We start from the raw sequence: 15,575 nt of genomic DNA, 5'->3' as shown, positions 1-15,575 counted from the left end.
CACCCAAGGAGAGAATGAGTGAGATAAATAGTTTTTATATACACACACACACAAACACACAGATATGGAAAAAACAATAAAAACACACATCTTCAAAAATCATTAATCAAAAAAAATTTAAAAAAAAAAAACAAAGAAAAATTTATAAATATAATCTACATCTAATTAACTATCATTTAATAAGGTAGTGGGGAAATTTTTTTTAAAAAAAAAAAAATAAAACAAAATCATATATTTTGCCATATGTATCAAAAATAATTTTCAAAGTAAAAAAAAAAAAAACAAAAAAAAAAGTGAGTGGATTAGGAGGGTAAATATGTGAGTTATTTGTTTTTTTATGTATGTGTGTGTGGATAGTGTGTGAAAATATCATAATGTACCAATTAGAATTTTATAATTATTATTATATTATTAAATTATAATAATGAAAACAAGCACACTATTAGAAATCATGATATGATTTAAAAATGGAGCACAAACAAATATCAATTAATTTTCTTTAAAATATCCATATAGAGATATATATAATTTAAATTTCCTTTTATATAAAAATAAATTTAAATATAATAATAAATATAAATATTATTATTTTTATAAATGTGAATGAGGAGAAAGAAAAGAGTGAGAGGGTAAAGGCGAGGGTGAGTGAAATGTTGGGGTGGGTGTGAAAAAAGGAAGGTGTGAGCGAAATTGAAGGTGAGAGAAATAAGTAACAATCCTTCACTCTATCTTTAGATTTATATACGTTCCATTTTTTTTTTATAAGAAAAACAAACATACATTGTCATTATTTTTTTTTACAGTTAATTATAACACAATATTATTTCTATTTTTATTAATTATTTTTTATTTTTTATTTTATTTTTATTTTTTTTATTTTTTTAATAATAAATAACAGCAATGATCCATTATATAAATGGAAATTACATATTATCAAGACAACACACACATGAAACAAATATCTTTTCCTATAATTTTTTTTTTTTGGTTGTTTGTTAAGTTTTGTTTGTTTTTTAAATTAATTATAAATTTACATTTTTCTTTTGCACCATCAACTTGTTTTTGAATTTATGTTAATATTTGCTTTTGTTTGAAAATTGAATTTAAAAAATAAAAATAAATTATAAAAAATGAAAAATGAAAAATAAAAAAAAGAAAAAGGAAAATTATAAAAAAAATAAAAAAAATAAAAATAAAATTCAATCACTGAGGTTATTATCTATGATTTATTTATGATTATTTATTAAGTGATATAAATTTTTTTCTTTTTTTTTTTTTTTTTTTTCTTTACAAAAAAATTAAAATAAAATAAAACAAAAAAGATTTTTGTGATAATATGTGCAAATCTAAAATAAAATAAAATTTTTTAAAAAAAAAAAAAAAAAAAAAAGAAAAAAAGAAAAAAAAAATAAAATTTTTTTTTTTAAAAATAAAATTTTTCAATATCTCGAAACTATTTCTCACAATATCTTTTTTTTTTTTTATTTTTTTTATTTTTTTTTTTTTTTTAAAATCATTTCAAATTATTACTTATTAAATTAATTCATTCTTATAAAGGGACCTTGAAAAAACAGTTTATTACCTTGGTTAAAATTTAATAAAAAAAAAAAAAATAAAAATAATAATAAAAATAATAATAATAATAATAAAAATAATAAAATATTTGTTTAAATAGGAAAAAAAATAAAAAATAAAAAATTAAAAAAAACTTTTTTTTGTAACCAATTTGACCACCATAAAGGGGCACTTTTATTTATTAAAACAAAATCCTTATTTTTTTTTTTTGTATAAAAAAGAAAAAAAAAACTAAATTAAAAAATAAATTACATTAGGAACAGATTCAAAACAAAAAAAAAAAACCATTCTCATTTCTAATATAACAAAAATTTTAATTAATTGTTTTTTTTCTTTTTTTTTTTTTTTTGTTTTTTTTCCTTTTAATTTAGTTGTTTTATTAAACTTTTTTATTTTTTATTATTTATTGTTAAAATTTAATTAGAAAAAAAATAATTAATTAATCACGAATAAAGGAAAAAAAAACTTTTTTTTTTTTAATTTTTTAAATTTTCATGCATCCAATAAATTAAAAAAATTAACCAATAATAACATTTTAATAATAGTAAATAGTAGCAATAGTAATATTAATTGTAGTAGCATTAATAATTTAAAAATTAGCAATAATAAAAATAATATCATAATATTATTTTTAATGATAGTGAATAACTTTCGTTTAGATAGCAGTTTTATTATTTTGTTTTATCACTTAATTAAAATAAATAATAGTTGTAATAAAAGAATTTCATAATTTTATCTTTTTTTTTTTTTTTTAAAATTAATTAATTAAAAAATGTCTCAAAATATTTACGACAATGAAACATTTTTTAAAAGTTATTCATTATTGCCAAGGTCAATTAAAGGATACGAGTTTTCATACGAATGGCCTTACATCAAATCATTGCTGCCAGAAATAAAAAATAAAAAGATATTGGATTTAGGTTGTGGATATGGTATGTTTAATCATTAGTTTTAAATAAAAACAATAAAGTATACTAAATTTTTTTTTTTAAAATAATACAATAATATTTAAGGTTGGTTTTGTAGGGAGGCTGTTAAAATGGGATGTAAAAAAATCTATGGTTTTGATATTTCAAAAAGAATGTTAAAAAGAGCCAAGGAATTAGAAAAACTGGAACCACAAATTGACATTTCGAAAATTGTGTATGTTAATCAAGATTTAGAAAATGCAAATTTTATAAAAAATAAATTAAATAATTTTAGAGATATTAATGGAAATAGCCCAACGGAAACATGTACTATAAATAATGAGGATGAAAGTAATAATGATTCAGAAAAAGATAATGACAATATAGATTTGGGCGATCAAATAATAGATAGTATAAATATAAATCACCATCAACCGGATCAACTGTCACAGCTACAACCACTCAAATACCAAGGAATAGAGCAAATTGATTTTGAGAAATCACCAAATGATATTTCAACAATAGATAATAATAATAATAATAATACAAATATAATTTGTAGTAAAAATAATAAATCAAAAGATTTACCAGATTTAAATTCAAATAGTGACGAATGTAGCAGTAGTGACGATGATGATAATTATTTAAAATTCGATTTTGCATTGGGTGTTTTTATATTTCATTATATAAAAAATATTGAAGATTTATTTCAAAAGATTTTTAAATCATTAAATAACGGTGGAAGTTTAGTGTTCTCAGTTGAACATCCAATTTATATGGCATCAAAGTATCCAGGCTATGGTTGGACCCCGCTAAATAAGGGAAACGAAGAGGAATTAGTATGGCCTGTGTCCCATTACTCATACGAGGGCGAACGAACAAGAACCTGGTTGGGTGTCGAGGGCATCAAAAAGCAGCACCGGACCATAGGCACCTATATAAATTTATTAATTAAAGTTGGCTTTACAATTGACCATGTTAATGAATGGTCACCCAACGACAATCAAATTAGAGAATTTCAACTTTTATCAAGAGAAAGAGAAAGACCTATCATTTTAATTATAAAAGCAATTAAAAAATAATTATTTTTTTATATTATAAATTATAAATAAAAAAAAAAATTAATAATTATTATTCTTTTTTTTTTTTAATAGAGACGAACCTATTTAAAAAGAAAAAAAGCTTAAAAAAAATAAAAAACTTAATTAAAAAACTTAATTAAAAAACTTAAAATATAAAAACTTAAAATATAAAAACTAAAAAAAAAAAATACAGATTTTGTTTATTTATTCATTTTTTTTTCTTATTTTTTTTTAATAATTTTTTTAAAATTTTAAAAATAAAAAATAATGTTTTTTTCAAAGCTATTTAATAAAAACTATATAAAAAATATGTCAAGCCAAATTATTAAAGAAAATGTTCAAGCATCAATGCTTCTTTCTGCAGTTGGTGATTCAATGGGATATCGTAATGGGAAATGGGAATTTGAAAAAAGTACAAAAAGCATATTAGATAGTTATGAAAAATTAGGAGGTTATAAAAATATAGAGTAAGTTTAAATAAAATAACATCAACACCAATAATAACAATATAATAACAATCAATACATACATACCTATTTAAATTAAACTAAAGACTAATACAATAATCTAAATATATATAGAATTAATGATAGGGATTGGAGATTATCAGATGACACTATTATGCATATTGCTACAGCCATTGCTATCACTAGACCAACTAATACAGATAACGAATCAATTTGTAAAGAAATGGCAACAGCATATATTAGATCAATGGAGGATATGGGTGGTAGAGCACCAGGTATTCAATGCATTAACTCTGTTCAATTGATGACACCTGGTATGAAAAGTAAACTCTATAAATGGGACGAGATACCATACTCTGCAACTGCCGGTGGCTGCGGTGGATCGATGAGATCCATGTGCATTGGTTTAAAATACTCTGGCGAAGAGCAATTGGATGATCTTATTGAACTATCCATTGAAAGTGGTAGAATTACACATAATAACCCAGTTGGTTTTTTAGGTGCAATGGTTTCAGCATTGTTCACATCATACGCCATTAGAAATATCGAGCCAAAAGAATGGGGCACCAAGTTAATGGTCGAGGCTCTACCAAAGGCCAAAGAGTATTTAGAAAAAACATCAAACAATACAAATAGATCAATGGAGGACTATGAAAAGGGTTGGAATTACTTTTTGACCGCTTGGAAAAGCTATTTAAAAACCAGAAAGATCCCAGTCGATTTAAATGAAAAAAAGAAATTTGAAGATGATAAAATCGAATATCCAGTATTCCCAAAAGAGTGGTCAAGTGATTGTAGTGTTAGAGATAAATACTACTCGTCCATTTCATTCTCTGGATGGTGGGGTTCGAGTGGTCACGATAGCACCATCATTGCCTACGATGCATTATTAGCTTCTGGTAACAGTTGGGAGGATATGATCAAATACTCAATACTCCATGGTGGTGATAACGACTCTACCGGTGCCATTGGTGGAGCTTTCTTTGGCGCATTGTATGGTCTCAATGGTGTACCCGAGGTCAACTACAAATCACTCGAATATAGAAAAGTAATTGAAGGTTTATCAAAAGCATTAGTAAAATCAATCCAAGAGTATCAAATCGAACAGGAACAAAAAAAAAATTAATGACACGACTTTATAATTAAATAAATTTATTGTTTTTGTATATTAATATATGTTTTGATTTTATTTTATTTTATTTTATTTTTTTAAAAATTATATATAATTTATATATAAATTTATAATATAATAGGAATATATAATTATTTTAATTTATTTATTTATTTATATGTGGGTTAAAATAGAAGCAATAGTTTTACAAATAAAGTTAAAAATAATATTTTATTATTGTTGTTGATATTATTACTATTACTATTTTTTTTATTATTTTAATAAATTAAAGAAATTATATTTTTTTTTTTTTTTGTTTAGTTTATAAATACACTATCCAAAAACTCTTTAATAAATTTATAATAATTCTTTTGAAACATGAGAGTCATATGGGCACCATCTTCAAATACTATTATTTTCTTTTTTGAATGTTTTGCGTTTTCTGCTAGAGATGTCATATGTTTGGATGGTACCAATTCGTCATTTTTAGCTGAAAGGAATAAAATATCGCATCTAACATCTTTAATGGCATTGTTGCTTTCCCATCTATTTCTACAAAAAGGTTTAAATAATTTTAACATTGGTAAAACTTCATCAACCATATCTGGTACTGATGTAAATGTATTTTCTAAAATTAATGCTTTAATCTAAAAATAATAAAAATATATGTGACACAAGTTGCATTGTTAGTACATATTGAGAAAATTGTAAATTGAAATTATGAATATAACTATATATATATGTAATACATACATCGTTTGGATATCTTTTAGCAGTGTCAATAGCAACAGCACCGCCTAAAGATCTGCCAAAGCAAATGATTTGATTTGGATCGATTAATGGGTCTGAAAGTAAATACTCCATACAAGCATCAATATCCTTTTTTAAACCTGGTTCGCTTGGTGTACCTTCACTAAATCCATATCCTCTGTATGATAAAATAAATACATTTATATTAACATTGTCAAATAAGTTTTTGATGTTATCTAATCTGTGTGATAAATCTAAATAAAATTTAATTAATACCAATGATTGACGATGATTGTTAATTATATTAAAATAGATATAGATTTACTTACTTCCCGCATTAGAATGACAAAATAATAATGTTGGTACATTTTTAGAATTTTCTTGTCTAAAAAACCATGTTTGAACTTTAATACCATCGCTAGTTGTTAAATAGATCTCTTCAAATTTATCTGGATCGAAATATGATTGTGGATTAATCATAGTTTTGGTATCTGGGAAATATAATAATTTTTCTTGTGATGAATATATTAAAGAAACTATAAGTGCAATACCCGCTGTTGCAAGAATCGTTCCCCAATAAGCTGTTGAAACTATAGCATTATACATTTTAATTTTTTTAAAATTTATATATATATATAAAATATATATATATATATATGGTATTAAATTATTTAATATTGGTGTTTATGAATTATTATTATAATTATTATAATTATTTAATACTATTGCTTCTATTGTTAATTATTACTACTATTTGTTATTATTTACAAAATATAATTAAATAAATACAAAAAAATAAGTTTAAAATAAAAAAAATTTTAAAAAAAATAATTTTTTTTTTTTTTGTAATTTTTTTTTTTTTTTATATTTATTTTTAATTTTAAAAAAATAGTTGGGTCTTTATTTGTGATAAAAAAATAATAAAAAAAAAAAAAAAAAAAAAAAACCCTTTAATATTGTTGGTATCATAATTATCGTTTAAAAAATATGGGGGGGAAGAGATATTAAAAAAAAAAAAAAAATCACATTCGAATTAAATATTGGTATTTTTTTTTTTTTTTTTTTTTGATAAATATCCAACTAAATGATTTTTAATATGAAAAAAAAAAATCACATTCGAATCAAATATTGGTATTTTTTTTTTTTACGCAACAATATAATTTTCCACCACACGCATTTTCAGAAAATTCATATAATAATAAAATTGAAATATGCAAACGCAAATATAATCATACATTTTTATTATAATGATTATTTTTAACTTTTAAGCTAATCATTATAATAAAAAAAAGATATTACATATTAATATTTTTACTTGCTTCCAAAGTTTTTTTTTTTATTTTTATTTCGATAAATTTTCATTGTGTGGGTTTAAACACATTTTTTGTTTTTACTTTTTTAATAAAAAGTGTTATGGGGTGTGAGTGTTTAATAAAAAATGGGGTGTTAATTGAAAAAATCTCATACAAATACACCATGTAATTTCATTACATTATTTTATTTATTATTTTTTAATTTACAGAAAAATAAACACAAAGGAGGATAAAAAAGAACCAAATTTAATAATTTTTTTTTTTTGTTTTTATTTTTTTATTTATTTTTTTATTGAAATAATAAAGATTCTTAATATTACATAATAATATTAATACATAGTAAATAATAGTAGTTATAGTTTGTATAGCAAATATTTTATTTTAATTTTTTTAAAAATAATATAAAATGTCGACTATTATAAAATCCAATGAGGCTAAGGTATTAAAAGAAAAAGCAAATGTAGAACTTTGGAATAAAAACTATACTCAAGCCCTAAATTTATTTACAGAGGCATTGGAGTTAGATCCGGATAATATTGAATACCATTTATCAAAAGCTGGTATGTTTTTTTTTTTTTCATTTTTTTTAATTTTTTTTTTAATTAATTTATTTTATTAATTTTTTAATTTTTCAATTTTTTTTTTTTATAGCTGTTTATAATTTATCAGGATTATTTTCAAATGCAATTAAAGAATGTAAAGTTACTTTAGAAAAAGGAAATAAGAAAAGAAAAAATTTAAAAGAAGAGGAGGAGGTTAATGAAGTTGACCAAATACTTTCAAAAGCATATGCCAGAATGGGTTCAGCATATTTGGGTGCCAATCAATTAAAGGAGAGTAGATCTTGTATCGAAAGTGCAATTACATTACAACAATGCACAGAGTTTGATGAAATGTTAAGAATGATTGACGATCTAATCGACTTTACAACCAATGAGGCAAAGAATCTCTTTAGATTAGCCAATGAGGCATATTATGGAAAGAAATATGAAGATGCAGTTCAGCTATACACTGAAGCTATCGATATTGACCAACAAAATAATATTCTCTATTCAAATCGTTCAATGTGCTTTAATAAATTAAAACGTTATCAAGAGGCGCTAGACGATGCTGATAAAGCTATAGATATAGAAAATAGAGATAGTCATCATAGTTATTTACCAAGATACGCAAAAGGCAATGCTTTATATTTTATGGGTAAATACCAAGAAGCCTTAGAATCATACCAAGACTCTTTGAAGAATAAACCAGATTCACCAGTATTATTAAAGAAAATTCAAAAGACTTTATATAAAATAGAAATAATGAAAAAGAAAGATTCAAATAATGATAATCCAAGTGGAAGTGGTGTTGGTAATAAAAAAATTAAAAAACAACAACAGCAACAAAAAGATAATAATAATGGCAAAAAAGAAAAGAAATTAAAAAATAAATCAAAAATAAATAAAGATAGTAAAAATAATAAATCAAACATAAAAAATATAAATGATAATGATATTAATAATGATAGTAACAATAGTAACAGTAATAATAGTAATAATGAAGCAGGTGAAAAAAAACCAATACCAAAACCAATGATACCAATTGAAGACCAAATTTCAGCATTAGCATCGGAGTCAACTGCTGTACCAATTGTTAATAATGATGATTCAGCAATTAACAAATCAACCAACTCTATAGAAAGCAATCTCGAAACATCAGAATCATTACAAGAGGATTATTCAATTAAAATGGTACCATCTTCTACCTCACCAAGCAAACCAAAATTTATAAAAAATCAAGATGATAATAATAATAATAATGATGATAATAATAAAGAAGAAAATATTGATGAAAAAGAAAACTCTAAGGAAAATAAAGATGATAATGTTAATGAAAAAGAAGAAAAAGAAGAACAGGAAGAAAAAGATCCACAAATTATTAATAATGAAGAAAATCAACAAAATGAAAATCAAGATCAAGATCAAAAAGAAAAAGAAGAACAGGAACAAGATCAAGAACAAAACAATGTTGGTAAGGGTATTGAAATTTTTGAAAAACGTACTCAGGCTAAAGCTGAAGAAGCAGCTGCTTCAAAGAAAGGTAAAAAGAAAAATAAAAAATCTAAAAAAATCAAACAACCAGCAATGTAATTCTTATAAAATAGATATTAATCATTATTATAACTCATAATAATAAATAATAACAATAAAAAAATAATAATAGTACCCTTTAAATATTTAAATAAAACTACTTGATAAAAATAACATTTTTAAATGGAAAGTTAAATTACCTCAATAAAAGAAGATTATTTAAATAATTTTAAAAAAAAAACATTGGTTTAATTAGTATGTGTGTTTTTTTTTAAACAGTTTTGAATTATTATATTTTTTAATTTCCAGTGGGTGTTAAGAGGGGTTAAAATATATTTGTTTTTTTTTTAAACTGTTTTTTATATATTTTTTTAAAATCTTAGATAATTTAATTATTTTATTATTAATTAAATTTTTTATTTATAAAAAAATATTATTTTATATATGATAAAAAATTTTATAAAAAAAAAAGTATTTAGTTGGGGTAATCTACAAATTTTTTTTTTTGCTTTATTAATTTAATTTTATTAAAAAAATTATAAATTAATTTGACTTTTTTTTATTTTTTTTTATAAGGTTTGAAACAAACATTAAAATAAAATGGATGATAACATTAATGAAACTAAAAATATAGAAAATAATGTTATAGAAAATAATAATGATCAGTGTAATAATACAGATAGTAATAATAATAATAATGAAATTTATAACACAGAAAATAATTTACAAAATAATATTGAAATAATAAAAGAAGATAAAAAAATTAATGATGATATAAAAAATGAAAATATTTCACATTCTATTGAACTAAATAAACAATGCGGTAGTGAAATTAATAATAATATAAGTGACCATATACCAGAAAGTAGTGATATTTCAAACAATAATTTAATAGATACAAATAATATCAACTATAATAATGTTGGTGTACAAATTACTTTTGAAAATTTATCATATAAAGTTATAAATTTAAAATATAAAAAACAACTAAAAATAAAAAAAAAATATGAAGAACAAATTAATAAATTAAAAAGAGATAACAAACAAATTGATTTAGAAAAAATGGAATCTAATGAATACTCCAATCAAGCAACAAGGGGTGGGGATGTTATAGAAAAAGAACTAACCATTTTATCGAATGTATCTGGAGTTATTGAAAAAGGGGAAATGACTGCCCTTTTTGGACCATCGGGATCAGGTAAATCAACACTATTAGATATTTTAGCAAAAAGGAAATCTACAGGTTCAATAACTGGTAAACTTTTAGTTAATGGAAAAGAACTTGGTGACGCTTACAAAAAGGTAATTAGAATTTGAATTTTTTAAAAAGTATAACAACTTATAAAATTTATTAATTAATTTTATATTTAAATAGTACTGTTCCTATGTTACACAAGAGGAAATATTATTAGAAACATCAACTGTAGAAGAAACATTAAAACTTCATGCAGATTTAAGATTACCAGGGATGAGTGATAATGATAAATGGAAAAGGGTATACCAAGTATTGCAAGATATAGGGTTAACAAAAAAAGCAAAATCAAAGATTGGTGGAGTCTTACCTGGGGGAATGGTTTTAAAGGGTTTATCAGGTGGTGAAAAGAAAAGAGTTTCCATTGGTTGTGCATTAGTTACAAATCCATCTCTACTTTTATTAGATGAACCTACCAGTGGTTTAGATAGTACATCTGCATTGGTTGTTATGAAAGTTCTCCAAAATTTAACCCAAAAAGGTGTTACTGTTGTATGCTCTATCCATCAACCCAGAGTGCAGGTATGTAAAAACACATAAATAACCACCCATTTTTTAAAATAATTAATTTTAGTTTTTTTAGATTTTTAATTTATTTACAAAAATAATGGTTGTATTAAAAGGAAGGATGTTTTATATAGGTGGAGATGTTTTGGGGTATTTAGCATCTTTGGGGTACAAATGTCCAAATCATGAAAACCCAGCAGACTTTTGTCTAGACTCGTGTATTGAAATTGCAAATAGTTCAGACTTCACAACCATTGTAGATAATTGGGACAACTACTACAAAAATGAAGTAGCCCCAACTATATGTAATAATGATGTTAATAAAGAGGTGGATAAAGGTGTGTCTATGCTTTATCAATATAAAGTATTACAGCATAGGTCTCTAAGATACTTTTTAAGGAACAAAATTGGGTTTGCTTCTCGTGTAGTAATTGGTTTGCTTGTTGGCCTTTTGTTTTCAGCATGTTTTGGTGGTTTAAAAAATACTCAAGAGGATATATCAAAGGAAACTGGAGCTCTTTTCTTTTTAATGGCATCTCTAAGTTTACTACCCTATGCATGCATATCCACATTTTTGTCTACAAGAACACTATTCAACTCTGAAAGGGCTTCCAAAATATACAAAACATTGCCTTTTTTCCTCAGCTCGATGTTTATTGAAATTTTCGTGGGTATCGTTGTATCTGCCATTGTAGTAATCATAGTGTATACCATTTCAAACTTCAGATGGAATTTCGTTAGTTTTATACTCACCTATTTTGGATTTTTATTTATACATCTATTCTCTGTATTTATGGTAATTGCTGTTTCAAATATAACTGGTACAGTGGATTTAACATTCACCTATAGTACAGGTCTCTCAATTATATATTTATTATTTGCTGGGTTCTTTGTGCCAGTAAATCAATTACCAAAAAGCTTTGGCTGGTTGCACTATATTAATCCATTACATTATGGATTCTCAAGCTTAATGATAGCTCAATTTAAAGATAGGGAAATAGAGTGTCCTACACCTGTTCCAAACGACCCATCCTCCATATGTCTTTACCCAAATGGTAATTTGGTTCTCAAACAATTTTCACTTCAAGATTACACCTATGGTGAAACTTTAGGGATATTAATAGTTTGGACATTTTTTTATTACTGTTTAGCCTATTTTGCTATTCATTATTTTAATAAAGAAAAAAGATAAATAAAATCACCTATTATAAAAAAAATTAAAAAAATTAAAAAAAATAAAAAATAAAAAAAAAAAAAAAAAATTCAAAATCTAGATTCATTTTGAATAATTAATAATTTTAAATTTAAAAATAATAAATTAAAAATATATTAAAAAAATTAAATTAGGAACAGATAAATATAAATATAAAAATAAAAATTGTATTTATATTTTTTAATATTTACTTTTTTGTTTAATTTGTTTATATTTTTGTTATTATTTATATGCAAACCCAAAACAGTTATTTTTCATTTATTATTATAATATAGGGGATACAAAAAAAAAATATCATCATACTTAAACAATAAAAAAAAAGATCAAATTTCCATTTATATTATTAAAAAACAAACAAACGACACAATATGCACACAACACCCCACTATCAAATTTTCCAAACATTCTTGTTATAGAAACAAATATTTTTTTTAAAATTTATTTATTTGTTTTTATTTAATTATTTGTTTTTTTTTTTTTTTCCCACCATTGTTTTTTTTTAGTGGTCAGTGTTTTTTATTTATTTATTTTAAAATATATATTTTTCAAAATTTATTTGATTTTTTTTTTTTTTTTTTTTATTTATTTATTTATTTATTTATTTATTTGTTTCAAACCACATAAATCTATATAACTACTACTATTCAATATCATATCATTTATAATTTTTTGTTTTTTATACATACTTATACACATACTTATATATATATATATATATTATATTTGTTTTAAATCTATTTATTATTTATTTATATTTTTTTTTTTTTTTTTTTTATTGTAAAATTATAAATATATTTTTTTTTTTTTTTTTTTAATTATAAATAAAATACAAATACTATAAAATTCAGAAAAAAATAAAATAAAATAAAAATGATTGAATTACAAGAAAGCATAAACCATTTAAATCAATCTTATGTAACAAATAATATAGGTGTACAAATAATTTTTGAAAATATATCTTATACAGTAAAAAATAAAAATTATAAATCAAAAAATAAATCTAAAGATATAATATCAAACAATGATGGTGTCAGTAACATCAAAAATTTAAAAGAAATTACAATTCTAGATAATATATCAGGCATTATTCAACCAGGTGAAATGATTGGGTTATTTGGTCCTTCTGGTTCAGGCAAATCTACATTATTAGATATATTGGCAAAGAGAAAATCAACAGGAACCATTTCAGGTAAAATTTTAGTAAATGGTAAAGAAATTGGTGATGGTTTTAAAAAGGTAAATATAACACTTATATATTAAATTTATAAAAAAATTATTTATATTAATTTTATATATTTATTTTTATAATACTATAGTATTGCTCCTATGTCACACAAGAAGACTTTTTATTACAAACATCAACTGTAGAGGAAACTTTAAAATTTCATGCAGATTTAAGATTACCAGATATGAATGAAAAAGATAAATGGAAAAGAGTCGAACAAGTTTTAAAAGATATTGGGTTGCACGAAAAAGCAAAATCAAAGATTGGCGGCATTTTACCAGGTGGTACAATTTTAAAAGGTTTATCGGGTGGTGAAAAGAAAAGAGTTTCCATTGGTTGTGCTCTAGTTACAAATCCATCAGTGCTACTATTAGATGAACCAACCAGTGGTTTAGATAGTGTTACTGCTTTATCCGTAATGAAAACATTGACAAGCTTGACACAAAAAGGAGTTACTGTTGTATCCTCTATCCATCAACCTAATATATTAATATATTCACTATTCCACCAAATAATGGTAATAATCAAAGGAAGAATGTTGTACAATGGTCCAAATGTTATAGGTTATTTTGAAAAACTAGGCTACAAACTACCAAACAATACAAATCCAGCAGATTTTTGTCTAGATACAAGTGTAGAGATTCAAAATAAAGAGGACTATAACGAAATCTGCAGTCAATGGGAGATTGAATGGAAACAAAGTATATTAGAACAATCACTAAATCAAACACTAATAAACACATCCGAAATAGTATATACAAACACATCAATCTTCTATCAATATAAAATCTTAATGAAAAGATTATTTACCGATTTCTATCGTAACAGTGGGGCATTTGTAACACGTTTATCTTCGGGTATCATTATTGGTCTATTGTTTTCTGCATGCTTTGGCCGTTTACATCCAAGTCAAGACGATATATTAAAGATTGCTGGTGTTATATTTTTCATTTTAGCCGTATTAGCATTATCACCCTTTACAATTGTATCACTTTTTCTTTCAAATAGAGAAATTTTTAATTCAGAAAGAGCCTCCAAAATCTATCATCCCTTTCCATATTATCTTTCAAACATAACCCTTGAAGCTTTTATATTGTTTTTTGTAACACTATTTATTACAACGATCTCTTACTGCGTCAATCATCTCCGATGGAATTTCACAAGTTTTATTGTGACCTTTGTTGTCTATTATTTTATCATTGTTTGCTCTGATCTTTTGGTTATAACTTTGACCAATGTTACTGGTAAATCCGATCTAACTTTTATTTATGGAACCTCAATCGCAATTATCTATTTATTGTTCATGGGCTTTTTAATACCTGTAAACAGTTTACCAAAAAGTTTTTTTTGGTTGCACTATATAAACCCTTTACACTATGGATTTGCAACTGCCATGGTAATTCAATTTAAAGACTATGAACTAACCTGTAATCCAAATCAACCATGTCTTTATAAAAATGGAAATGACTTTTTAAATTTTTATGGTTTTCAAGATTGGACAATACAAAAAGGTATACCGATAATTGTACTTTGGTTATTATTTTTCTTTTTCTGTGGATATTTAGCTTTACACAAATTAAATAAAGAAAAAAGATAATAAATAAAAAAATAAATAAAAAATTAATAAAAAAAAAAAATAGAAAATAACCAAAAAAAAAAAAAAAAACAATAAAATATTAACTTCACAGTTTACAAAATAATTTTATAAAGTTACTTTTATAAAATATAAATTAATAAAAAAATTATACAATATATTTTTATTTATTTTATTTCTTTTTTTTTTTATCGGCAAGGAAACGTTGTATGATGATCAAAAATTGTGCCACGTGTGCAAAAAATAATAAAATTAAAAAAAAAAAAAAATTAATTTTTTTTTCACCTTTTTAAAAAAATTTCCCATAACCATATTATTTCACAAAACTAAATAAAAACTACATCAAATTGAACTGAATAAATCATTGTGTTGTGTTTTATGTAATCAACGGGTATTAACTTCGCCTTTTACTAAGTTTAATCCGTGCATAAAACACAGAAAGACACTTTCACAGTTTTTGTAAGGATTTCGATCCTTCTCCCTAATAATTAAAGAAAAAACCAATT

General features: G+C 23.2%; 5 protein-coding genes across 5 annotated transcripts; 4 read left to right on the top strand and 1 right to left on the bottom strand.

Annotated features, from left to right (window-relative positions):
• Positions 1-2,347: 2,347 nt before the first annotated feature.
• DICPUDRAFT_34985 (uncharacterized protein) lies at positions 2,348-3,565 on the top strand (the record flags this gene model as incomplete). The annotated part of the gene is made up of 3 exons (XM_003288959.1): positions 2,348-2,507; positions 2,589-2,718; positions 3,109-3,565. The coding sequence occupies 3 exons, from the start codon at positions 2,348-2,350 to the stop codon at positions 3,563-3,565; spliced, it is 747 nt and encodes a 248-aa protein (XP_003289007.1).
• A 267-nt stretch (positions 3,566-3,832) lies between these two features.
• DICPUDRAFT_34975 (uncharacterized protein) lies at positions 3,833-5,158 on the top strand (the record flags this gene model as incomplete). Its single annotated transcript, XM_003288958.1, has 2 exons — positions 3,833-4,032; positions 4,147-5,158. 2 exons carry the CDS (start codon positions 3,833-3,835, stop codon positions 5,156-5,158), a joined length of 1,212 nt encoding a protein of 403 aa, XP_003289006.1.
• Positions 5,159-5,460: 302 nt separating this feature from the next.
• DICPUDRAFT_94792 (uncharacterized protein) lies at positions 5,461-6,652 on the bottom strand (the record flags this gene model as incomplete). The annotated part of the gene is made up of 3 exons (XM_003288945.1): positions 6,223-6,652; positions 5,897-6,147; positions 5,461-5,790 (listed from the first exon to the last, which is right to left on the bottom strand). Exons 1-3 carry the CDS (start codon positions 6,497-6,499, stop codon positions 5,461-5,463), a joined length of 858 nt encoding a protein of 285 aa, XP_003288993.1. The 5' UTR covers positions 6,500-6,652.
• A 3,226-nt stretch (positions 6,653-9,878) lies between these two features.
• ABCG4 (uncharacterized protein) lies at positions 9,879-12,229 on the top strand (the record flags this gene model as incomplete). The annotated part of the gene is made up of 3 exons (XM_003288957.1): positions 9,879-10,580; positions 10,654-11,022; positions 11,114-12,229. 3 exons carry the CDS (start codon positions 9,879-9,881, stop codon positions 12,227-12,229), a joined length of 2,187 nt encoding a protein of 728 aa, XP_003289005.1.
• Positions 12,230-13,120: 891 nt separating this feature from the next.
• ABCG7 (uncharacterized protein) lies at positions 13,121-15,072 on the top strand (the record flags this gene model as incomplete). The annotated part of the gene is made up of 2 exons (XM_003288956.1): positions 13,121-13,486; positions 13,567-15,072. The coding sequence occupies 2 exons, from the start codon at positions 13,121-13,123 to the stop codon at positions 15,070-15,072; spliced, it is 1,872 nt and encodes a 623-aa protein (XP_003289004.1).
• Positions 15,073-15,575: the final 503 nt, after the last annotated feature.

This window comes from Dictyostelium purpureum (genome assembly GCF_000190715.1).
Source record: "Dictyostelium purpureum unplaced genomic scaffold DICPUscaffold_156, whole genome shotgun sequence".
NCBI lineage: Eukaryota > Evosea > Eumycetozoa > Dictyosteliales > Dictyosteliaceae > Dictyostelium > Dictyostelium purpureum.
The sequence above is the reverse complement of the archived record's forward strand: the minus strand, read 5'-3'. Positions and strand labels throughout refer to the sequence as shown.